Source organism: Candida metapsilosis (genome assembly GCF_017655625.1).
Source record: "Candida metapsilosis strain BP57 chromosome Unknown scaffold3, whole genome shotgun sequence".
Lineage (NCBI taxonomy): Eukaryota > Fungi > Ascomycota > Pichiomycetes > Serinales > Debaryomycetaceae > Lodderomyces > Lodderomyces metapsilosis.
Genome location: NW_027138161.1, coordinates 1094699 through 1120262, shown reverse-complemented (window position 1 = coordinate 1120262; position 25564 = coordinate 1094699). Strand labels below are relative to the sequence as shown.

Here is a 25564-nt window from a genome sequence, read left to right as displayed (position 1 = left end):
CCTTTAAAACTTAGTTGAAATTTATCCGTTCAAATTGAAAGAAGTGTCTAATTGATAGAAGCAAATAATGTTTCCCAAATTTTTATTTTCTGGGCTAATGCGCTCTACAGAGAAATCCGTAGAGGGGAACTTTCTACGCAACACAACAAATTGAGCGCGAATGACCTGCGGAAAACCGATCGCCAAGTTAGTGAATTAATCAGTGACTAAATTTGGATTCTAGATTCCAAAATGATCTTCATATATGGGAGGGGGTTTGCCTTTACCCACTCGGAGCTCTTCCGGAAACTTTTGTTTTGTTTTGTGTCTCCTTCTTTGTTTGTGGGGCATGATTATTAGATAGAACGGATAACCAGTTTATCAATTAATAGATACTGATTATATACAAAACAATAGAACAAAAGCTAGTGACAAAAGCTAGAGACAAAAGCTTATGCCTAATAGTGTATTCCACTGGTATAGTATGCAGTTGTCACAAGAAGGAGCCTATTATCTAGATCAATGATGGGCAATGCACTTATTGCAATCTGGGTTAAAGTATCACAGAAGAACAAAGTCATCAGGTATATCAGCTTACGCAAGACAAGCTTCACCTTTCTACTTGAATAGTATTACAGTTTAAGAAATCGTAAATTGAACGAAAATATATTTACGTAGTCACCTATACTCGCAGGTATCTTATCTACTCGCCAAACTCTATTTCCGGCAAGACAACAACAGGAGGAACGATATACGAATTAAACGGGGTGGCAACACCTGCAAACGCATTGTAGAAAGCAATAACTGACGTGATGATACCAATGACGCCACCAGCACGAGAAACGCCCATATCACCAGTAAACAGAGCGCAAGCCATTACTAAAAATGTCAACATCAAAAACAAGAACATGGAAAGAAGTGCCGCTGTAGATTTCAAAAGAAGCAGCACAACGATAAATGTCCATATAGTCCAACCTATCAAGTATAACCCCACAGCATTTTCAAATTGATCAGTTCCTTCATAAGCAATAGCAATCCCCATCAGTGGCATGAATATAGCGGCATAACTAAACCAAAATCCTGCGTATGAAATCAAAAGTGTGAATGCAAATGTATTCCCAGTAAAGAATTCAAGTATACCAGATATTGCCAGTGAAATTCCTCCATAAAAACAAGCAATAGAAACAGTGAGGTTAGGGATTGTTATTCCCATAACTCTGGCATTAAACAATCCCATTAGTAAACAGCCTACACCAAAAGCAAATAGTCCTAATGGAGCAGGGTTTATGTTGTACTTGGGAAACGGAGTTACTCCGGGATTCAATGAACCTCCAAACGCTGACATCAAATCATGGCGGTAGTAGGTGTGACCACCAATGGTGACAAGCTCATTGCCATCACCATGTAAGTGTATGCTGGATATGAATGAACGATGGGAGTGATTAGGGTGAAGTTTTGGTACTTCGTGGTGTTCAACGTGGTAAGGGTGTGGCTTTTGGTAAGTATTGCTGGAGTCTGAAGATGACATTTCTGTTGCAGTCATTTTTACTATTTTAGGTGACAACTAGACAAGTAATGGTGAACTTAGGTCTTGTAGGCTCCCATTTATACTTTCTTTCGTCAAATGACATCAACTAAAATCACCAACCCCTCTTTGACTTGGACCTTGTAATTACAGCCATAAGCAATGCAGTAGAGGAGTTTCAAGAGTCTGTAATACTTCATGAGGGGATTCCGAGAGATATCTTCACGCATATAGATCGTGGTAATTACTGTCAATGAATATGAAAAGAACACAAAAACGAAGACCAATAAATCTACTGGTTTAAACCTTTAATCTGCAAATAAACTTCTCTCCCCTCCCCCGCGCAGACTATATCATGGTGCCAGAATGCATTGCAGTATATTACTTTCCACTCATTCCGAAGGATACAGAGTTACTTGTTTAATGTGCTTTTAGTTGCAAGATTAGGAAGGAAGACTCTAAAGCCCCTTCGCTTGATGCAGAGAGGTAGAGGGGAGAGCAAAACATACTCCGCAAATCACTGATACAGTGTTCTTATCATACAAAAAGCAAAGACTGCATAATTTTTATGCAATGGATGGTAGTGGAGACAATTCTCCACATCTTTCAATAACAAAGTTTTGAAAGAAACTGGACACTGTATTGGATGAAGTAATTGGAGTTGTACGGTTACGACTGTCTAATCAAATGACTAGACAGTTTATACAATCTAACAAAAGTCGGTGATTATTCCGGAATTATTTTATTTAGTTGATATTTATCCGTGGAAAGCTTATTTTAGAGATGAAACTATTCACATGTTTGTATATTGCTGAACCAAAAAATAGATAAAAGCATTTCCAATGTCTATAAAGGGCAGTTTGTAATTCCTTAGTGGGGTAGACAACTTTCCATAGAATTCTAAGAATAGATCTTCTGAAACACATAAATGCATCACGCATTCGTTTCAACCAGTTGAGAAGCAAAGTAACTGATAACTATGATGCATGCTTCAAGTTTCAAGTTTTGCATTTTAGGGAGGGGTTGAATACTGTCGCTTTTGCATATTCAATTGTCGGACTTCAGTTCCTTTTTGGTTTTGTGTTTGAAAGGTAATTTTTGTGGGGTAAGAACGTTATGAAACAGAGACAGCACCGTCTATGCTGACTATACTCTTAGGTACCGGATAGTATCATATTCTAATAATGCTTGTAAGTGCATTCTATAAAGACCACCTCTTTGAGAAGCAGCAAGTGTTCCCATCAACCAGAAGATTCATTACTCACTAAACCAATCCGCGTCGGTGTTTCAAGCAGGAGCTGGACCTTTGGCCCAATCCGTAGGGGAAAGAAACTGGGGAAAGAGCAGTACCAAGATGTTATAATAAGCAATAGATATTCCCTAATCGAATGACCACTATATCTTACCCACCAAACTCACAAGTCATCATCTAAATAGAGTTACTACATAGTCTTTTTCGTAACATTTCATTAAACATAAACACATAAACCTATATCCTACTTTCTTCCAAACTTAATCTCCGGCAAAGGAACAACTGGTGGGATTATGTACGAGTTAAATGGCGTCGCAACACCAGCAAATGCATTATAAAATGCAATAATCGAAGTTATAATTCCAATAACACCACCAGCACGAGACACTCCCATATGTCCAGTCATCATAGCACAAGCCATGAGCAAATATGTCATTGCCAAACCAAAAAACATCAGAAGAAAAGCCAACGTTGATTTGAGAAGGAGCAGCACAACGAAAAATGTCCAAAGTGCCCATGCTAATAAATATAGCCCAATTGCATTCTCAAATTGATCAGTTCCCTCGTAAGCTGCTGCAATTCCAAACAGGGGCATAAATATAACAGCATAACTAAACCAATATCCTCCATATGAAAGTAAAAGTGTGAATGCAAACGTATTTCCTGTGAAGAATTCAAGTATACCGGCCAACATCAGTGAGATACCACCGCAAAAGCAACAAACCGAAATGGCAATGTTGGATACGGTGATACCCATAACTCTAGCGTTGAATAGTCCCATAATGAAGCAGCCAACACCAAATGCAAACAATCCTAATGGGGCTGGATTGATATTGTACGTTGGAAATGGTGACGCACCAGGATTTAAGGAGCCTCCAAAAGCCGACATCAATTCATGCCGATAGTAAGTGTGACCACCAATTGTGACCAACTCGTTACCATCACCGTGGGTAAAAATCTTCGATATAGATGAATGATGAGTGTTGTTACTTTGTTCGTGCAGGACCTCTTTCTCTTCAACGTGATAAGTGGTTGGCTTGGCTTGACTTGCAATTGAGGACGAGGAAGACATATGAACTTATGGAGTAGTAATAAGGATTGGTATTTATCAAAAATTACACAGTCATGACCAGCTACTTCTCTGCCCATCTTATACGTTTCCAAACTGAACCAACCCCCGCTTTCCTCATCTCAAAACCAGTTCTTTCATTCCAGCCCCTATAGCTCAGTTAGTACTATCTTTTGGAAAGCTTGAACGAGTGAAAGCGGGGACATACCCCATACGAATGAGGGATTCATATAGTACGTTTATCATGGGGGGAGCTTTAGACGCAAGTACTTTTAAATTTTGAAAGCTAACCATGAACACAAAAGGGGACTTTATCACATAAGAAAATGAAAATGTAGCTGATTAGTACAAATGACCTCCTCCCGATAGTTAAAGGAAGAGTGCAAAACTGAGCTAGTCTGCTGCTGGATAACCCTCCAAGTCTTCTTTTGAAGTACCCGTCGTTGCAAAGAAACAATGAAAAGTGATATGTCACATTGTAAACATTCCCTTTTGTGGAATTTCGGTGTCTGAAAACGTTCTCCGCCTTACAATGAATTAGCTTTAAGCAGACTAACCACATTGTGTGGAGAACAATGTTAATCAAGTTTCTCGGAGTTAAAAAGACGGATAGACTATCCATCGGAGGCACATTTCTAATTAATCGAGCATATACAGCGAGGGGTTTTGCACTTGAACGATAATACAACTGTTACATTTTGCTTAAATTTACGAATTCTCTTTTTTTTTTTGAAGTACTATGTGGGATCGCTCGTTTCGGAGATAGAGCATTCGCATTTAACATAAGGGGTGGGTTTGTCTCTGCAACTTTAATAAGAAAATAAGCGGTTCTGTCAAATATCGAACCATCATAATTTTCTTGGTATTTTTGCGATCTTTAAGAAATAATATTCAAGATGAGGGGAATCAAAATTATGAGAATAGTAGCACAAAAGTTTCTTATCAGCATCAACGTAGATGTGGCAGCTTTTGAAGAAATGGACATCAGTGGCTGTAATACAGAACATGCCACATATATGGAGTCACGGAGGTGAAATTGACCTTTTTTTTTTTTTTTTTGATTCATTCGGAGTCATTTTCGGAAAATTTCGAATTCTCATTTGTGGGGTAAGATGGTTGGGTTTGATAACATGTTTATCATATACAATATTGCATTCCATGCCCTAAGTAGCTTAATTAATATGTTTGGCTTGTAGTAGGCATAACCCAATCAGCGACATGTAAACTCATCTTTGAAGTATAGATCCCAGTGGCTTAGAGAATTTACGAGATAAATAACGTTTGAAAATAAAGACAATATTAGTAACCTCAATTAATGACCCGCATAGCTGTCTCATACATCCCAAGATAGCCAAGGCAAATCACTGAGTAATAAGATAATCGAAATTCCTATATAATCCCTTCCATGATTGTTCATAATTTGTAAAACATCACCCTATATGTTCACCTTCTTCCAAACTTGAGCTCTGGCAAAGGAACAACCGGTGGAACAAAATAAGAATTATATGGCGTAGCAACACCAGCGTACGCACAATAGAATGCAATCACCGACGTAATGATACCAATAACACCACCAGCACGGGACACCCCCATATCATTAGTAAACAGTGCGCAAGCCATAACCAAATACGTCAATCCTAAAAAGAAGAATAACAAAACAAACATCAATGTCGATTTCAAAACAAACATCAACATAAAAAATGACCACATTGTCCAAGCTAATAAGTATATTCCCACAGCATTATTCAACTGATCAGTACCTTCATAAGCTGCAGCAATACCAAACTGTGGTGTGAATATTGCACCATAGCTGAACCAGTATGCCCCGTAGGAAATCAACGAAGTAAATGCAAAGGTATTACCAGTGAAGAATTCAAGTATACCTGCTCCCATAGGTCCAACTCCTCCATAAAAGAAAGCCATGCCTACATCAATGTTGGGGATGGTTATACCCATCACTCTTGCATTGAGTAGCCCCATCATTAAGCAACCTACTCCAAAGCCAAACAATCCTAACGGTGCTGCGTTTATATTGTATTTTGGGAATGGAGCAGGTCCAGGGTTCAATGAACCAACAAATGCCGACATCAATTCATGGCGATAATATGTTTGACCACCAATAGTGACTAGCTCATTTCCTTCTCCATGGGTGTGGATTTTAGAAATTGGTGAATGGTGGGTGCTATTGGATTGATGGTGATGGACCTCCATTACGCAAGCAAACTCTATCACCATACCGTCTCAAGAATTTAACATACCATCGCGGACTAACATACTTAACCTGCTTCAGTACACGACTATTATGCTTGGTAACAAACTCATTAAACGAACCAATATCAAGTACTTTCAACATCGTATCCAATCCTTGCAAATGCTGTACAATCACTTCTTCTTCATCAACATCAAACTTTTGACTTTTCTTATGTGCTTCACATATAGATGTGCCTCCGTGGAGTCGGTACAGGATGGTTGCTGGTGGCACATTATATTTACGGTACATGTCGGTCGGGGTGGCTGTTTTCTTATGACGCTTTATGTACGTTAATGCTTTCTTCAAGTCAATTGGAGTGTAGTCATGAGAGGCGGTTCTTTTTCGGTTTGCCATTGTTGTTGTTGGTAGTGCGATGGTTCTATGGGGTTGTAAGGTTTGTTGTGGTTTTGAGCCCCTATTCTTTTTTTTTGTGTTTGCGCGCGCAAATTAAAGATTTCCACTTCGGACTTCAAAATCAAACAAATACACAGTAACTGGATTCTACCTAGAAAAGGTTTAAATCTTGTCTTGTCATAACTCGTCAAATTGAAAAAAAAAAAATAGTTTATGTATACCCTTAAACAATCACTATGTACAGAAAAGCTCGAGTCAATTTTTAACTAAGAAAAGTTTTTCAACAACTCCAACCGAAGTTCTCTTCTTTCCAATTCACGTTCATTAAGAAAATAATCTTGTTCTTGTACTCCATAATCTAAAGCATAACCATATTGACTACTACTCTCATCCAATTGTTCTTCATCTTCATACATGTAGTTGTAATTCATTGGAGTCATGGACGTGATATCTTCATCTTCTAGTTCAATTTCATTTGATCCAATCATTGAGTCGAATGAGACTATACTCTCCATCTCTTCATCATCATCATTATCGTCGTCTGCACCAAAGCTGTATCCTCCATCTGTTGTGTAATTGTTGTTGTGTGTATTTTGTGGTGTTTTTGCTGATGATATGAATGCATCAGAGGAACTTCTTATGTTTGAAAGTATTGATGATGGTGTGGATGATACTGTGGATGAGGTGTCATCAAGATCAAATGTGGCTTCATCTGCACCAACTGGAGTTGGTCTATTAGATTCCTGTGGTTGTTGTTGTTGTTGTTGTGGTGGTGGTGGTGGTGGTGGTACTTGCAACTCATTAAAACTTCCCTCAGTGGGTTTAACTTCTAGAGTCTTTTGACTACTACTACTCTTGCACCAAGATGATGAAGTAGATACGCCAGTAGCAGTCGTGGAACTATCATTTGATCTGATCCTTTTAGCAGTAGATTTCAATCTTGTTAAAAATGACGATGTACGGGTGGGTACTTTTGGTCTGGTTTGTTTGTTACCACTAGTACTATTACCACTGCTACTACTTCTCTTTAGTTGGCCATGTCTGATATAGCAATGTTGACTTTGTAAGGTTGATGCTGTGTTTGTATTAAAATTTGGATGGACAATTACTGATGTGGATGAGCTGGATGAAGTAGTAGGATATAGTAGTGAGAAATCAGTTTCTGTTGCTGTGGTTGCAGTTGCAGTTGAAGAAGAAGTACCTTTGGTTGCAGTAGTTATATCTGATGATAAGTTTGTTTTAGGTTTAAATAATGACTTCATATTGTTCTAGTGAGAAGGCAAATAATAGGTATTAGGTCTAGGTAAATATGACTGTGGATAGTGTATACTATGTATATATAGCCGTATGCTTTATGAATGTTTCACTTAGCTTATGTTATCTTGTGATATGATCTACTGATTTTTTGGAGAATATGTTCAAGTGGGTTTGGTTATATATATATATGATATTTGTGTATATATATATATGATGATACGGAGTTAAGGTGGTTATATTTAATTATTTTTCGGATGTAAAGAGTACTACTTATAGTACATAATCAATTCTTAGTTTTAAACACCGAAGCCGAAAAAAAAAAATAAAAAAAATATTACATAATAAAATATATAATACTAAGTATACCAATAAACAATAAATGAGTAATACGTAATCGTATATCAAAACCTATATATATATATAATTATATTACAAATCAATATATTACACTCTATAATAGTATACTACCACAACAACAACAAATCAAACACAACAATCAACAGTAATAAAGTAAGTAATCTCTTTTCTCTTCCTTATGTCTTGTGATAAAACTCTCCTCTCTTCTATTACACAAATACTATACATTTAAGACAATGTAGTATATGTACTATGTCTTATATTGTATTGTATTGTAAGACACATCACGTATTATATCACCAAAAGTCATTGTCATTCGACTTTAAAACAGCTACTAGACCAACTTACCGCCGATGAATTTTAAGATAGCCAAAAAAAGAGAAAACACTTTTAATAGAGGGGTAGTTTAACAAAATAGAGGAGTACTTTAAATCACCTAAGCGGATAAGGTACTAAGTCTCTTCCGCTTTACTAGTACATACATTCATACATATCTACTTGCATATATACATACAGTCATTACTAATGTAATATCATATTCTTTTTTGTATCACTTTAGAAGAAAACTTCGGTTCCGTAAAAAAGAAAATTACCTCTTCTTTTGTGTAGTTCGGAAATCTCTCTTCTTTACACACTCATTACTCATCGTCTTTCTTTTAAGAAACTACATTAGATGTAAGACATGTATTATCCAAACAAAACAAAACAAACTTTACGATAGTCTTCCCTAATTGGGTTCTACTACGGAGTTTATTACCACTCTCTTTATATTACGGAAAAGAAAACGTAAATTTCTTTTTGTTTCTTTTTTTTTTTTTTTTTTCTTTCGGCTCTCGGGAGTTCGCAGTTAGGCACTTTTTATCTTCTCAATACGCAGATAACAATCAAACACTTCCCGTCTTCAGCCGAACATGGCTAACAACACCAACACCAACAACAAACAACAAACACCATCAACATGGCTTAGAAAAAAGAGAAAAGGAGACCCATCGCTTGTAACCATTTGCAGCCGTACACGTCTGGCTTGATCTCCTGCCCTTTTCAGCTAAACTCCGTAATGTCTGTTTACCTTAAATCCTATCTATAGAAACAAACAAACAAACAGATACACATAGATATATACTCATACGTACATACACACATATAATAGGTCTAATGAGTCACCCTTTCAGCCACACAGCCTACTCACTCCTTCTTAACAGCACCACCTTTCTCTTTCAACTCTTGTATAGCCTCCTTAATTTGATCATCCAGTTTAAAATAATACAGTCTATACCATTTCAATTGTTCAATACTTTCCAAAATATCAGATTTAGCTGTATGAGCTCCTTTCTTACTAGGTCCATAACTCATCAACTCTGGTGCATGACGTTGACCAAATTCCATAATTGTAGATACATCAACTACTCGATAATGTAAATATTCAATCACTTTGGGAAACTGTTTCATCATGAAAAATTTATCCATATGGATTGAGTTTCCTGCAAGGACTCCCATTCGTGGTTTAGTTACATATTTTTGAATGTATTGTAATAGATCAGTTTCTACTTTATCGGTAGTTGATTCAGGATGAGCTAATACTTTATCAATTAAACCTGATTTGGTATGGGTCGTAGTACACCATTCATCCATAGCATCTAATTTCAGTTTTGGACAATACACAGTAGTTTCAAATACATCATCTTTGTCTCCTCCCAATACATTCAATTGTTCATCAGTTATTATACAACATATTTCAATAATTACATCGTCGCCAAGTACATCAAGACCAGTCATTTCACAATCAATCCAAATTAGTGGTCGTTTAGGCAAAGGTGGATTTGATGATAAGAAAGATTGGAATTGTGATAACTTGGAAGATCCCTCATCATCACTGGTTGTTAGTGGAGTGCTAGAGATAAATTGATCCAGTTGTTTAATAGGTGAGGACATTTTGGAAATATAACGTAGTTGCGTGTTCAAAATAGGTGATGGTTTGATTCTGACTAGCTTTGCGATACGTATCATTCGAATCTGGGAAAGCTTTTGCGCTCTGATATGACTTTTCTATAGTTCCTGTTGATGTTTCTTCATCGCGTCACAAAAACCTTGGAACGCCAAAAAAAAAAAAAAAAATCAAAATTTCATCAAACCGACAAACCAACAAACCACACCTCACAGACCACACTCACTCTCCCACAATGCTCAACCAATTCCTATTCGTCTACTACCTACTCCACATCCCAATAACACTCCTAATTGACGCATCAGTAATAATCCCCACAAAATATCACACTGCACTAACAACAAACCTACTCCAATTCCACATCTCCCAAAACAACGATATCCTCCTTCTCCACCCCCAAACATGGTTCAAATCATTCATCGCTTTTGAATGTATCTTACAACTACCACTATTCTTCTACTTTGTAAAGAAACATGTGCAAAGTAATCTTGATGTCAGGTATTATTTATGGTCGGTTGTTTATGGGTTCAATGCTAGTTTTACTACTTTGGTGTGTATGGTGCATATCTTAATTGATGGACAGACCCAATTTGGATTGAATCAATTGAGTGCTTTGAAATTATGTGGGATTTATTTACCCTATTTGATTATTCCTTTGGTTATCTTGGGTAATGCGTTTGACAATATTGTCAAACAAGAAGAAACTAAACAGAAAACAGAGTAACATAAAAAGACTTTACGGTAATAGCTATTACATAATAATACTTCCATTACATCTCTTAACACTATAAATGTCCTTTTCTATCTTTCTCTCATTGTCTATTTTCAACACTTCTTCTCACCTTGACGATCCTATCGTGCTCTTCAGCCGACAAGCTTCCTTCTCCCTCATCACTATCAACGGCAACAGGTGGAGGAATAGGAGGCACGTAAGGTATTTGAACAGGAGGAGCACCAGGAATAACAACAGCTTCAGTATGTCCACCAACACCCTCATCACTACCTTCCTGACTTCCACTGCTCAACTTCTCAACTTTAGCATCATCGCCATCACTCCCAACTCCTTGCCCTTCTTGACTACCTTTCCTCTCACCACGACGCCTAGTTCGATTCTCAAAAATAAACTCATAATTAACAATCAACTTCTCTAAAATCAAATTAATAAAACCAAAATTATTAATCAACAATGCTAAATTAGAAGCTTCAGTCAATGCAGGTCCAATAACAGTGGCAATATTTGTGCTTGTCATCTTGTTAAATTCACTAAATTGATTCACTTTGTTTAAATGACATATAAGCGATTTCAAAGTTGATAAATTGGTTGATGGGAGTAATTGGTACAATGAAGTCTTATACTTGACTAATTCGGCAACTTCTTCTTTGGAAAGATTGCCATAGATTTCTCCACCATCAGGGTGCTTGTCCTCGACACCCTTGTCGTCTTCCCCTTTCGTGACATCTCCCTGGTTTCCCTTTTCTTTACTAATTTGGAAAAATTGTCCAATTACTTCATCACTCAATAAGGCATCGGGCAACTCACGCAAATACGACTTGACAACACTAGTCAACACATGCACATCATTGACGCCAGGGGTAATCGTCCCACATCGATCAATACTCTGTTTCAAATTATTCAAATCGGAAATCGATGAACTGATTCGATAAACTCCAACATCCTTAATTCCATAAGTTTCAATTTCATTGAATATCAATTGCAAGAACCGTGGAACTTGCGATTGTTCTCTTGCTGTGACAAAACTTAATGGGATTCCAAACACCAAATTCTGAGTACTATTATTGTTCATTTTGAAATTCAACACTCTAGAGTAGAACCAATGACGATTGGCATAATTCAACTTCACTAACCAATCACTCAAATCATCTTCATTAGTAGCTTGTAAGAAATACTCTCCTCCATCACCAGGATCAGAATCAATCTTGAGCCCAAATGGTAATAAATACACGGGAAAGATTTTCTTATTCTTTAAAGGAATCACAATTGATGGTTTCTGCTTACTCTCAGGGTGTAAATCAAGTTTTGGTAATTCATCAACAGTTACAGACTTCTCCAGTGATGAAGATAAAGAAGAGCTGGTAGCTGAGTTGGAACTACCACTAGATCCACTGTTATTTCCACTGCTACTGCCACCCAGGAGTGAAAATGCCTTTGTTTTGGAAAAGATACCACTCAATTTAAACCTTGATCCAGGATTGGATTTATAAGTCAACGATTGTCTTCTCAATGATGTATTTGACGTTCTTCGTGTAACTGTATGCATATCACTAAGTGGACTGGGGAGATTATATTGATTGATTCCAATATTTCCCGATTTGGCATCGCGTTGATTCTTCTTTTGATTGTCAATAATCAAAATACGATGTTGTTCAGCAAGAACCATCTTAAAAAATAACATGCGATCACGATCATGAACTAGTTCATTTGCCCGTTTCGAAACTAAAGATTCATCCAATTTCAACAAGAAATCAAACTCACGAGAATCATTAGCGGAAAAATCAACATGATCTGATCCTCCACTACCATCAATATCTTCAACACCCAATTCCTTAATCAACTTGAATATCAAATACCTCTTGTTGAAGTTGATGAGACCCTTATGGAAAGAAGGGCATCTATCTATGCTGATTAAGTTTTCAATAATCCATCCAAAACAGGGCAACAATGGCTCAGTAGATTGTAGATCGTGGGTACTTATATTGGAAGGTATCAAGTCGTTAATATTGTTGAATTCATTGGGTTTGTTGTCAAGTATAGTCGATGCTCTCATCCATAAACTTGCATAAACTCTACTCTCAGGTGAGTAAATGACATTCACAATGGCAGTTTCAATACAAGATGGTACATTGCCAACCCCTTCAAATACAAACATATTATCACACATCTTCAATTTGGATACTTTGGCCATAATCAACAAGGTCTTCATTCTGTCAAGCCTCTCTTCGTGTGATAAATTGACATCAGTTAATTGAACCAACAAATACGTCTTGAACCGGAAATACAACTTAAACAATTTGCGAAACACAAGCGGGAATTTCTTTAAAATCAATTGTCGCTCACTTGGTGATACCAACGTTTCGAAAAAATTAAACACATTCGATATAATCATTTGATCTTCAGCAACATTCGGTTTCTGTAAATTAAAATCAAACAATGCATTCAATTCAAATGAATTCTCTAAAATCTTAAACACCTTGATCCAATCCTCAGCTCGTATACCTTTGTAAAACACTGTTAATAACTTGTTAAACTTGCTAAGAAATTTCTCAATCTTGTGAATGTTTTTATGACTGGGTAAATTCCGGTTCACGGGCACTTCATGCAACGAGTTGTTGAAACGAAACTCATTAATCAAGTAATTATTAAACTTGGTAATCTCAATTGGTCGATAAGTTTTTTTAACAAATAGCTTCTTCAACTTTTTATAGTAAGTAACCAAACTCTCAAATGATCTCTCTAACGATGCATCAATTTTATTTGAATTGTACCATTGTAGTATCTCATTACTAAACAACTTCAACAACTTGATCAAAATATTCTTGTTGGCCAAATTTAGTGAAAAATTGGAGTAGAAATTATTAATCAACACAATCAACACCTTTAAAATATTGATTTGAATTTTCAACAACAACTCATAATCAACTTCGCCCAATTCATTGAGATCTAGTTCTGGGTCCAAGTCCCAATTAGGGAAATCAATAGGCAATTTGGGATGATTAAAATCATGCTCCATATCTGACTTCTTAAAATTGTGCTTCTTCATCAAGTAATTCTTCTTCATCACGGACAATACTGCATTTCCTGAATTGACAAAACGATGGGCAAGTTTATTCAACAACTCCTTTGTCGTCATGAACGAGTTATAATTCAACAAAAACACAAATCGATACTCAGTCAAGTCCAAGTGAATATCATGGTGGAAATAGCGACCTTCCAATAATAACAAATCTATAAGCTTATCAACAGTGGCATATTTGGGAATAAATTTGTACATTTTCCTCATATTTGAGCCATCCGTCAATACTGAACTATGAGTGTCCAATCCACCTCCACTGGTCGATCTTCTATGCTTGTGACTGCTAGTCTTTGGCGACATGGTGAGATTGTTGAACTTGTCGGAATTGAGAATATCGTCAACATCGATACCCAATCCAGGTATATCATCATCGTCCTCAGCTCCAGCTACATAATCTTCCACCACTGAATTGAGTCCAGTATGATCGGCAACATCATCCACGAAATCATCAACTCTAAACGTCAATTCATCATCAATAACAAAATTGTGCTTATTGACACTAGGGTCAAGTGGAATGTGTTTATCCTCGGCTGATGCTAACTCGTCATATTTTAACAAATTCAATCGGAAATAAGTGTTGTTGAAAGTGGGTATTCTCGCCGTGGGAGAAAAATCGCCAGATGTGTCAATAGTTGGTAAAGACTCGACAGAGTTTAAAGACAACCCGGATGTGTTACCTGTCTTCAATCGCAACAAGTTGTTGGAGGAGTTACCCGTTGTGTGATTGGTCAAGTACGCTTCAGGTAAATCAGGCTCCAACTGGATTGACAATGTCATAATATTTTCCAAATTCATCGAATCACAATTCAACTCAATCAATCTCAACAATTTGTGTTTCAAGTCAATACGCTTGGCATCTTCTGCTGCTGTCAACTTCCTCTCCGATACAAGCAATTTATCATTGTCACTGGGGTTATTGTTATTTGCTCCTAGGTACAACACTTGGTTCAAACTCTCATTCGAGAATATAAATCCCATTGTATCATACCTTCTCAAAACATCTTCATTGTAGTTGATAATCTCGTTAAAGTTGGAGAGGTTGGATAAATAATCATTCCAACGATCAAACGAGTAATTGATCCTCTTCCAAATCGATTCCATCTCATATACGTCAATATCGGCACAACAACCATTATTGTTAATAACCAAGTCGCCAAAATATGGTATCACTTTTTCTTTTGGATAAATTTTTCCCAATCCCCTTGGCGCCATTATGTGATATGAGTTTTTAGAAACAAATTCACGATCCTCATTTGCTGCCAAGTTGGGTGATTTCACATTATCAATATTTGGTGGTCTAACCATTTTAGCATCATTGACTAGGTACCGCCTATCCAATTCAAATAGTACAGGCGACCAATCATGTTTCAACAATTTGATGTAATCAGGTGATACAAGTGACCATATTTTGGTCAATCGCAATACCGGCTGTGATAAAATGATTGAAGAGATTCCCAACCACGAAGACATGTTACCCGATTTGTCCAATAGACATCCCAAATCTATCCATTTCTCAAGAATACGTGCCTTTGTCTCCATGACTGCGAATGTTCTCGATGATGTGCTGTTTTCAATAAATATATGATTGATCAACAATCGGGAAAGGTAGTGGATATGATAATTATTGTTGAACATCAATGGATTTTTCTTGTAGAATGAGTCTTTGGTAGGGTCTTTGCCATTGATTGCCGAATACAATAATAATGACTTGTCGATGTTGGAATTCCAATTGGAGAAATATTTCAAATCAATCTCGCTGATAACTTGTGCAAAATCTGTCAATTTGATATCTCTCATAAACGTTTGCGAGTCCAAATCTTTAAAAGGTTGTATGTTACCTTGTAAGTTCTCATTGTTTACTAACTCGATAAGTAATTGTTGCTTTCTCAACATTTCCAGTTTGAATTGACCAACCTTTTCCAGATGGATATTTTGTATTGACAAGGTTTCTAAAATCTTTAAAATATGTGGTGCTGTATCTGATTTGAGAAGAAATCCTTCAAAATGGCGTTCAATACTGTACAACAAGGCAAGCACTCTCTCAATTATCAGATCTTTGTTGAATTCTCCTTCAAATTTGTTGTGGAAAACATCTTCCAAGTAAAAAGCGAGGTACTTTAACAAGAAGGCAAAGTCAGGTAAGATAGGTAATGTGTGGATAATAGTATGCACCGCAGGGTCATCACGAGAATCATCAGCAAAACAAAAGAAATGAATGACAGATTCAATATTGTTTTCATCTTCAGTAAACAAACGCGTTTGGAAACGATGAGTTTCGAAATCGTAATTGAGGTTTGGGTGAGGTAAAATAGTTTTATGGTATGATATTGGGGGTATAGAGGTGTTTAATGTCGATAGTGGATCTTCTGGTAACAACTTTGACTCATTAGATACGTCCTGATGTACGTTGCTTCGTAGGTGAGGTGCTGTGTTGGGTTTAGTAGGGGAGACGTGCGTGACATGACCTTGTGTAATTGGTTGGTTGTGTATCAGGGGAGCTCCAAATCGAGTTGTGTCAACCAGTTTTGCATCAGCAATCAATGTCGATGCATCACTAGACACATCATTCGCATAATTCAGATCCACCGGCTTAAGTTTTGAAAAATCTGATCCCTCTACTGGAGCCTCGTTGACCCTAAATCTCTTTATATTTAATGACGATAAGGGCTTGTACAAATGAAGATGTGAGCCTTTCAATTCCGCGCGATAAAGCTTTAGGTTACTCTCCTTGACGTCATTGTTATTTCCAATCACATTGACCCAGCTATGTTTCACCAATGTGGCATCATGATTTTGTCTTATCAAGTCCAGAAATTTGATCTCTTGTCTGGTATCTATAGATCCCCTGGACTTTGGGTTTGTATTGCCGGTTGAAACCAGCTTTGCACCAGCAACACTTGGATACCTACTATCGGTGGTTGATGAATAATTGGTGGACGATTCTTCCAAAATCGACGATATATCATTTTCGTATTGCAAATTGTTATCTAGGTTGAGCTCTGACAGCGATAATGTAGTGTTACTACCATTTAAGTCTGTTTGGGACGTTTTTTGTAGCAACGGAGAATTACCAGCACTGGGCTGAGTGGAAACGCTTTTGCGTTTCTCCTTATCCCTTCTATTCCAAATCTTTCTCATTTCTGGTTACCAATTCAAAATGAGATTACTGTTCTGAGAATTATTGGAATTGATGTAGAAGTAGTAACGATGCAAAGCTTTTGGGTCGTGAATGCCTTTGGTTGTAAAGTTATTCTCTTTCTATTTTTTTTTTCTTTTTGCTTTGGTATGTTTTTTTCTTTGTTGTTGTGTCGTGTTGTTTTTTTGTTTTTCTCTTTCCCGTGTTCCGTCTAACCAATAACCTGTAGCATTAAGACTAAAATAGTTTGTATGCACTTCATACCCATGCAAATCTGTAAATCTGTATTACCTGCATGAGCAGTATGAGAGAGTTGGTGGGAATTGTCTTGGATTTGACTTGCCAAATTGAGAGGAAAGAGACGCAATTAGTTACAAAGTTAAAATTGTCACGAAATTTGACGACGTGAATCGCTTAAAAGTTTATTTTTAAGACAAAGAGAGTATAGCTTGAGAGCAGATTAATTCCCACTACATCAGTAACTTCGGAGGTAAGTGGACTTTTTTTTCTGTATGCCCAACGGCTAATCTTTTGTTCAATGTATGTTTATGCAGCTAATAATTTTTTATTGTTTCAGCAACAGGAATGTTTGACCCTGACAGATTTCGATACGAGAGTGTCACTATCAGGGGAGATTAAAAAGAATGTAACAACTAATAGCTGTAGCGCGTCTATGGTCCGCTTCAAATTGGGCAAATAAAACTACGTTAGGAATGATCTGTGTATGGAAGCTTCTACTACGCAAAGGGTTCAATTGTGCATAAAACATTAAAAATGAGCCCACTTTGGAACAATAAGTGGACTCATATATTGGGGTCCCTAACTTATGTAAATTGTGGTAAGGTAGAGGACGTAGATCTTATTTAAATACCAAAAATGGCGACATTCCTCCCCATTTTGATGAAACTAATATACGCGTCGTCTAAAATTTCTTTGTCATACGATTTATTGTTACAGAAAGGGCTATCAAATAAGTACTTTAAGCCACGTTGCACCCCCATTGCAAAGAATCAAACCTGCAAACGCAATTTAGTCAGATTTAGATCTTCTTTTACAATCGCTTAGTTATGCAAAATGCGTTTCATAAAACAAACTGAAAACTATACACTTATATCTCTATCTAGTATGCGCTGGTGGTGGTCCATCTGGTGGTGAATATGCTCCACCTGCTTCAGCAGCTTTACTTTGGGATTGCGGCTGTGGTGTGTAAGCGCTTGACGATGTTCCTAGACGTGGATATGGTGGGGGGACATAATTATTGCCAAAATTTGAACCTTGTTGTTGAGGTTGTGGAGGTGGCATGTATTGAGGCATATAGTAGGACCCATTTGGTGGTGGAGGTGGTCCAACAGGTCCATTTGGACGATAGTACCTGTTGTTCGTGTTGTACACAGGAACCACCTTTGGTTGATTTCTATTTCTTCTTCTTCTCCAAAGCAAAAACCCCAACAACACTAAAAAGATTGGAATTAAAATTAACCAGAATAGCCATCTGCGTCTATCATTCAGGTTAGAGTAGTACACTACTCTCTTTTGCATTTCCACCAGCATTTAATCTAATACGATTGGTTGTAAAAGAAAAAAGAAGGAGGACAATTCTTTAATCTATATAAGGAAGTGATTGGGTCATCAGAAATGTTATTATTTGAGATACAGCCTGATCTCATAGCCCACCAATCAACTTTCATAAGGAAATGATTAAATAATTTTATTTTCTTGGAACATTTTTTTATTGGCATAGTTACCTAAACTCTAATTTGAAAGAGACTTGGAACTGTCTGGATTTTACGTGTCTATTGAGAACTAGATCTTGAATGTATGTCTGTAGGGTCCAGTATGCATAGCGTGTTCAAGTTACGAAGGATAAAAGTGTAGGTTATTGCTTACAGAGCTTGTATTTTCACTTTTTTTGCAGCATTTTTGATCTAAATTCTCTGTGGTTGGCTTCCATAAACATTGTTGCAAATGTTGGAAGACAAACACTGGAAGTCATCGAAAACAAAGTCTTCTCTATACTACGGATCACCGAAGACATCCAAAGCGCAGGACCGAACTCGCCCAGCATAGTAAAGAATGACCCCACTTTCAAAACGGCCCAAGCCTACTCAAAAGAGAAACCAATTACCTCGGCAAATTCGAAAAGTGTCCATGAAGACACCCCTCTGCTTCGTTTTTCGTTTTGTACTTTACGCGGTACACATTTTGGTTTGAATCATAACCATCATCAATTCCGACTCCGGAATGAAATGTCAACAATGGGTGAAATATAAAAGTAGAATAGATCTTTTTGTGTAGTTATATACAGAGAAATTGTAACGTTTTCCCCGGATTGAGGATTTTAGTCTATCCAATTGTCGAAAAAGAGCCAAGCACCCCCCGCCCAAATTGTGCTTTGTAACACCAGAACTGTCAATGGATCAGTTTTGTAATCAGAGGAGTCAATTCATTTTTTACGTGTGATTTTGTGTTCGTTTCATGGTGTCTTAAACTGCCTCGGGATTTTGAGTTTCTGTAATCGCATAGAAAGATAACTTTATAGTTTGACAGCGGCTACGTTGTGTGTGATAGAATGTAGCGACCAAAGCCTATACTAAGCTAAAGCTGTGGCTGGTAGTACACTAGTCATATGTAAATTAGAACTAATATGAAGCGAGATAACAATGTGAAGTCAATAACTACCAATTCTTCTCGGGGTAATTCGGGGCAAGCTTTGTTCTGACTCTTTCGTATTTGTGCTTCTCCTTTTGTAATCACTCTCCTTCTCCCAGTTGCGTGTTCCCCTGCTTTGGATATTTTGTGTCTCTGTAAACATCCTGCATCCAAAGAAAACGAAAAACGCGTTAAAACCTCGAGACTTTACAATAAAATACGTTTACGAATTGTTCAACCATATTTTGTGTTCCATAGGCCAAACAATGGCCAAGGGTACTTTATTAGGTGGTTCATAACGGTTTGTTTATGTTCTTTGTCGTGCTGCTACATCTATGGTTATTAGTCAATTGCAGTTGTGATGAATTCGGTGATTTCGATGTGCAATTGTGGAATGATGCGGTTAGTTTAATTGGGCATCTGTTATTTCATTGGCTAGATTATACAAACCATTGTTAATGCTAAGGTAAACAAAACAAGGAATTGCGTGGTTTTTGAGATGCAATCACCATTTCCAGTGGGTGTATTTGGATTGAGAATTGCACTGAATATTTGTTTACATTCAGTGGTTATGAACAATGTGGTGCTGCTGGTAACTTCCTCGGTATGGAAGCCACGAGCTTTCAGTCTCGAAAAGGATTATAAATAGGCCTGATGATACTGTCGTTTCGACTTTCAATTTCAACAACTACAACCACCTTTCATCCAATATGCGTTGCTTTGTTATTGCTTTCTTGCTCATCAACTCCATCTCAGCTTTCGTCTTGGCTCCTAAGAAACCATCCGAAGATAATTTCTACACTCCACCAGAAGGTTATGAATCTCAACCAGTTGGTTCCATTTTAAAGAAAAGAAACGTTCCTAACCCATTGACAAGTATAGTCACTTCAGTTAGGGTCCAAAACTCGTGGCAATTATTGGTGAGATCTGAGGATTCATTTGGTAACCCCAACGCAATTGTAACAACAATCATTCAACCATTCAACGCCAAGAGTGACAAATTGGTGTCGTACCAAACATTTGAAGATGCCGGTAAACTAGACTGTTCTCCATCATATGCAATTCAATACGGATCTGATATCACTACATTGATTACCCAATCTGAAATGTACTTTATTTCAGCTCTTTTGGATCAAGGTTTTTATGTTGTTACTCCTGATTATGAAGGTCCAAAGAGCACATTCACTGTTGGTTTGCAATCAGGAAGAGCTACCTTGAACTCGATTAGAGCCACCTTGAAATCAGGAAACTTGACTGGAATTGACTCAAATGCTGAAACTATAATGTGGGGTTATTCAGGGGGAAGTCTTGCTTCTGGATGGGCTGCTGCTATTCAAAATGAGTATGCTCCAGAGTTGAGTAAGAACTTGATCGGTGCTGCTCTTGGTGGGTTTGTCACTAATATTACTGCTACTGCTGAGGCTACTGATGGTACTCCATTTGCCGGTATCATTTCCAATGCATTAGCTGGTATTGGAAACGAATATCCTGATTTCAAAAACTACCTTTTGAAAAAAGTGTCACCATTGCTTTCTATTACGTACCAATTGGGAAACACTCATTGTTTACTTGATGGTGCAATTGCGTACTTTGGTCAATCATTCTTTTCCAACATCATTAGATACTTCCCCGATGGATGGGGCCTTGTCAATCAAGAACCAATCAAGACTATTTTAGAAGATAACGGATTAATTTACCAATCAAAGAACTTGACCCCACAAATTCCGTTGTTTGTCTACCATGGATCCTTGGATGGAATCGTCCCCATCGTCAACTCAAAAAACACTTTCCATCAATGGTGCGACTGGGGACTAAAATCCGGTGAGTTCAATGAAGATTCAACCAATGGTCACATCACCGAAACAATTGTTGGTGCACCTGCTGCTTTGACTTGGATTATCAACCGTTTCAATGGACAAGCTCCAGTTGCTGGATGCCAACATAATGTCAGAGACTCAAATTTTGAATACCCAGGTACTATTGAATCAATCAAGAACTACTTTGAAGCTGCTTTGGACTCTATCTTTGGCTTTGATTTGGGTCCTGATGTTAAGCAAGATAAGGTCACCTTGGGTGGTATGCTTCAGTTGGAACAACGCGTTTAAGCAACGAGGATCTTTTTGTATTATATACACAATGTATTATATCTATGATTTAAAGTGATGTAGCACAAGACTTATCCCGTTCAGACGAGCCAGCAATCGAAAACTGCCTATTAGAAGGATAATATAAGAGTTAGATATAAAGGATACACATGCTTGCAGTTTGTAACCAATAGTTGGATTCAACTGTGTCAAGAAATTGGCTGTCCTCAATATCTCCTTGATAGCTAGCACATCTGCCTAAGATTGAATGTGTCACTACAAAAACTTACAGACTATCAGTAAAAAGGGGTGTATATTATATATGAAATGAAACACGGAACTTCTATGAGAATCAACTCTATTGCATACTCTCCTCTCAACACATTATACTTTTACATACTCCAAATCATTCAAGTCCTGCACACTCTTGACTTCCCTCTTCACAATTGGTCCTAAATCTATTCCAAGAACGATATTCAACGCAGCAGTAAAGTAATCAGCATCTGCTTGTGAAATTCCAGGGTAATCAAAATTTGATTCTCTTACTGTATGATTGCATCCTTGAACTGGTTCAACTCCATCGAATCTATTATTTATCCAAGTCAACGCAGCAGGCCCACCAAGAAATGTTTCGGTAATATGTCCTCCTCCTGCATCTTCGGCAAATTCACCTGACTCTAATCCCCATTCACACCATTGTTCAAATGTAATTTTGGAACTCTTTATAGGAACAATATTATCTTGAGTTCCTTGGTATATAAATATTGGTATTTGGGGAAGATACTTCTTGGGTTGGTAGACTAAACCATTAGTCTTTACAATCGAATCAACTGGCTCTTCATCAAACACTCCCCATCCTTTCTCAAACCATCTGTCTTCTCCAGAAAAGAATTGACTTCCTATGTTTCCAAGAATACTATCCACTAAGCAATGTTGATCTCTTCTTTCGAATGCTGGTTGCTCTTCAGGAACTACATTATCCTCCATAAATGTTGTCAAATTGGCATACTCGTTTCCCAACCCACCTAGGGCGTTTGCAATAAGACCAGCAAAAATTCCTCCATCAGTAGCCTCAGCAGTAGCAGTAATATTAGTAACAAATCCACCAAGAGCAACGCCAATCAAGTTCTTGCTCAATTCTGGTGCATATTCCTTTTGAATTGCAGCTGCCCAGCCTGATGCGATAGTGCCTCCAGAGTATCCCCACATTGCAACTTCAGATTCAGGATCAATTCCAGTTATATTACCTGAATTGAGAGCTGCTCTAATCGAGTTCAACGTAGCTCTTCCTGATTGCAAACCAACTGTAAACGTGCTCTTTGGTCCTTCATAATCCGGTGTCACAACATAATACCCTTGATCCAACAATGCACCCATGAAATACATCTCAAACAGGCTCACTATTGTAGTTATATCTGCACCATATTGTATTCCATATGAGGGTGAGCAATCAAAGTCTGATGCATCCTCCCAAGTTTGGTAAGATACAACTTTGTTTGATGTTGCATTGTATGGTTCGATAACAGTGGTGACAAACGCGTTTGGGTTACCAAATGTATCTTCCGATCTAACAAGTAGTTGCCATGAGTTTTTAACATTGACCGAAGTGATAATTGCAGACAAAGGACGTGGTGTTTTCCTAAACCGGAGAATTGTACCAACTTCCTGATCCTCATAACCATCAGGTGGGGTATAAAATTTGTCTTGAGAGGGTTTGACTGGTTTAATAATAGCAGCAAAAATTCCTTGAGCTAGAAAGAATATGAAAAGCCAAGAACGCATAGTCGAGTGATGGAAATTCTTGATTTGAATAGATGATCACTTTGTCGACGTCGACTGCAGTACTTATACCATGCTCGTTATGGAATATGTCCGCTTCACCGTCAACTATTCCATGCATGATACACTCGAATTTGCGAGGATGAAGAACAATGGAGAGTACATTATCCGGACACAACATTTCGAAATAGATAGTACGTTTCGTACTCACATTCCTCGAACTGGAAATACATGCATTGATGTACTTTGACATAATCTTTGGGAAAAAATGATTCCTTCAATTTTGAGGTACATTGCCTAAATAGGTAAAGAAGCTATTTTAAGCGACGCACATAATAAAGCATGGATGCGAAAAAGTCTCCACAATAGGAAATGGTAGAAGGACGGGACTTGCAATTAGAAACGCGGATAGCTGCACCTGCCGTGGAAAATCACATGCTGTGTATTTGTAGTTCCTAAATAGGAGACTAGTCTTGTGCAACAGTTGACAGCGTAATTACTTACCGCATGGTTTATACATATCCCCTCTCAAATTCTCAGGTTAATCAACTACCGAAACTCGCATTGACTTGAATGGTGTTAGATGTCAAATGACTTTTAAGTTTTGAGATTTGAAAATATAATATTCTGTGTCGCAAGAGTGCCACGATCAGAGGCTTTAAATCAAAATCGAGGAAACTCTTCGGACCAAAGCACGAATGAACCCTTCTTTTATATAATTGTAAAAAGACAGCAGCCAATATAATTGTAGTTTCCTTATTTTGTAACCATCATCTGGCTTTGATATATTGCTGCGAAAGCCTCCGCCGCACTTAAACCCAATATCAGTGCATCATAACATGCAGCTTCTTGACCTTCCCATTGAATTGCTCGTCAAGGCCATTCAACTAAAGGAACATCTACTAACTTGGCCCGAAGATGTGGTACTTTTGTGTTTAAATTTGCTATCACAAATTGACCAATTTGAGCTATTGGGGGAAGTCGCTTATGGAGATAGAGCCTACAAAATTGCCAATGAAATGGAGCCCGTAAACCAAACTTGCCTACTTCTCTACGGCCATTTTGTTTATTGGTCAACTGTACGTGCAAACATGATTCCTTTTTCAAGAAGATTCAGAGAGAAGATTTATATCCACTGTGGAAGTCCACCTGCTTCAACATATTATAAAAAGTATATCATCTTCGACTTTGATGTTGTGAAGCATTTAATAAGTCGGTACTTTTACTTCACTACTGTGCTTCAAGTGTGGACTGGGGATGAGTATCGCCATCAGTATGTATTCATGCCGTATTATTCTTTTGAGGGTCTACTGGTGTTACATATTTGCCCTCCACCAAGCTCAGAGTTTATTCTTAAGTATGGGTTATCAAATCTACACCTGTTTCACGTTATGCAAGTGCTAAACGAGACAGATGATTGGATATGGAGGTATAAATGTCATTATATTCACTCTATTGAGGTGAGAATGACAATTGGAGAGTTTCTAAAAATGACCGAGTATGGACCAGATCGTATGGCAAGGGCGCATCCTACAGTTTTGAGACTTTATATCACGAATGCGAATGAGTCAGTTAGCCATACTGAAAGCAATGACTTCATGGAGCTTTTTTCCACCGGCATAGTGCGTATGTTTTTTCTCGAGCGAGTAAGGTTCCTTTCACTCCAATACAATGGAACCACCACCGAATTAACGCCCCTTGAACTGATTCTTGAAAGCACGCCGCTACTTGAAAACCTAAATCTCAATTTTGGAAAGTTGGATATTACGCTGGTACTAGAGATGATGAAATGTCAAGTGGGTGAATGTTATATACAAGTTAAAATTGACAGGTCCTTCTACAACACTATAAAGGACAAACATAAGCAGCGATTATGGGATATACACATCTTCGAGAACTTTGTTATCTTAAATTGTGTAAAGACCTTGGATGAGATAGTTCCATTTTCAGTCAAATACCCTGAAACAAGTCTGCGGCGACGCAAATTAGTTAAAGGATTCCGTCGTTGGTTAGATAGATTCAGGTGAAAAAAGAATAAAAATCGAATGCAGTTTTCGGCTAAAAAGGATTTCATAGATCTAGGAACAATTCTTAATTTTCAAGCTGATAAAAGCA

The 25564-nt window shown here is 37.6% G+C and overlaps 9 protein-coding genes across 9 annotated transcripts; 1 reads left to right on the top strand and 8 right to left on the bottom strand. All coding sequences in view use genetic code 12, as the record gives it.

Moving 5' to 3' along the window:
* Nucleotides 1-682: 682 nt before the first annotated feature.
* I9W82_003276 (acetate uptake transporter family protein) lies at nucleotides 683-1522 on the bottom strand (the record flags this gene model as incomplete). The annotated part of the gene is made up of 1 exon (XM_067692224.1): nucleotides 683-1522. One exon carries the CDS (start codon nucleotides 1520-1522, stop codon nucleotides 683-685), a length of 840 nt encoding a protein of 279 aa, XP_067548625.1.
* Nucleotides 1523-3000: 1478 nt separating this feature from the next.
* On the bottom strand, nucleotides 3001-3828 carry I9W82_003275 (acetate uptake transporter family protein; the record flags this gene model as incomplete). Its single annotated transcript, XM_067692223.1, has 1 exon — nucleotides 3001-3828. The coding sequence occupies one exon, from the start codon at nucleotides 3826-3828 to the stop codon at nucleotides 3001-3003; it is 828 nt and encodes a 275-aa protein (XP_067548624.1).
* A 1440-nt stretch (nucleotides 3829-5268) lies between these two features.
* I9W82_003274 (acetate uptake transporter family protein) lies at nucleotides 5269-6430 on the bottom strand (the record flags this gene model as incomplete). The annotated part of the gene is made up of 2 exons (XM_067692222.1): nucleotides 5269-6007; nucleotides 6084-6430. The coding sequence occupies 2 exons, from the start codon at nucleotides 6428-6430 to the stop codon at nucleotides 5269-5271; spliced, it is 1086 nt and encodes a 361-aa protein (XP_067548623.1).
* Nucleotides 6431-6696: 266 nt separating this feature from the next.
* I9W82_003273 (uncharacterized protein) lies at nucleotides 6697-7692 on the bottom strand (the record flags this gene model as incomplete). Its single annotated transcript, XM_067692221.1, has 1 exon — nucleotides 6697-7692. One exon carries the CDS (start codon nucleotides 7690-7692, stop codon nucleotides 6697-6699), a length of 996 nt encoding a protein of 331 aa, XP_067548622.1.
* Nucleotides 7693-9229: 1537 nt separating this feature from the next.
* On the bottom strand, nucleotides 9230-9976 carry REX2 (Rex2p; the record flags this gene model as incomplete). The annotated part of the gene is made up of 1 exon (XM_067692220.1): nucleotides 9230-9976. The coding sequence occupies one exon, from the start codon at nucleotides 9974-9976 to the stop codon at nucleotides 9230-9232; it is 747 nt and encodes a 248-aa protein (XP_067548621.1).
* An 825-nt stretch (nucleotides 9977-10801) lies between these two features.
* Nucleotides 10802-16939, bottom strand: BEM2 (Bem2p; the record flags this gene model as incomplete). Its single annotated transcript, XM_067692219.1, has 1 exon — nucleotides 10802-16939. One exon carries the CDS (start codon nucleotides 16937-16939, stop codon nucleotides 10802-10804), a length of 6138 nt encoding a protein of 2045 aa, XP_067548620.1.
* A 1114-nt stretch (nucleotides 16940-18053) lies between these two features.
* Nucleotides 18054-18488, bottom strand: I9W82_003270 (uncharacterized protein; the record flags this gene model as incomplete). The annotated part of the gene is made up of 1 exon (XM_067692218.1): nucleotides 18054-18488. The coding sequence occupies one exon, from the start codon at nucleotides 18486-18488 to the stop codon at nucleotides 18054-18056; it is 435 nt and encodes a 144-aa protein (XP_067548619.1).
* A 1808-nt stretch (nucleotides 18489-20296) lies between these two features.
* I9W82_003269 (lipase family protein) lies at nucleotides 20297-21691 on the top strand (the record flags this gene model as incomplete). Its single annotated transcript, XM_067692216.1, has 1 exon — nucleotides 20297-21691. The coding sequence occupies one exon, from the start codon at nucleotides 20297-20299 to the stop codon at nucleotides 21689-21691; it is 1395 nt and encodes a 464-aa protein (XP_067548618.1).
* A 363-nt stretch (nucleotides 21692-22054) lies between these two features.
* Nucleotides 22055-23452, bottom strand: I9W82_003268 (lipase family protein; the record flags this gene model as incomplete). The annotated part of the gene is made up of 1 exon (XM_067692215.1): nucleotides 22055-23452. The coding sequence occupies one exon, from the start codon at nucleotides 23450-23452 to the stop codon at nucleotides 22055-22057; it is 1398 nt and encodes a 465-aa protein (XP_067548617.1).
* Between the last annotated feature and the right edge of the window lie 2112 nt (nucleotides 23453-25564).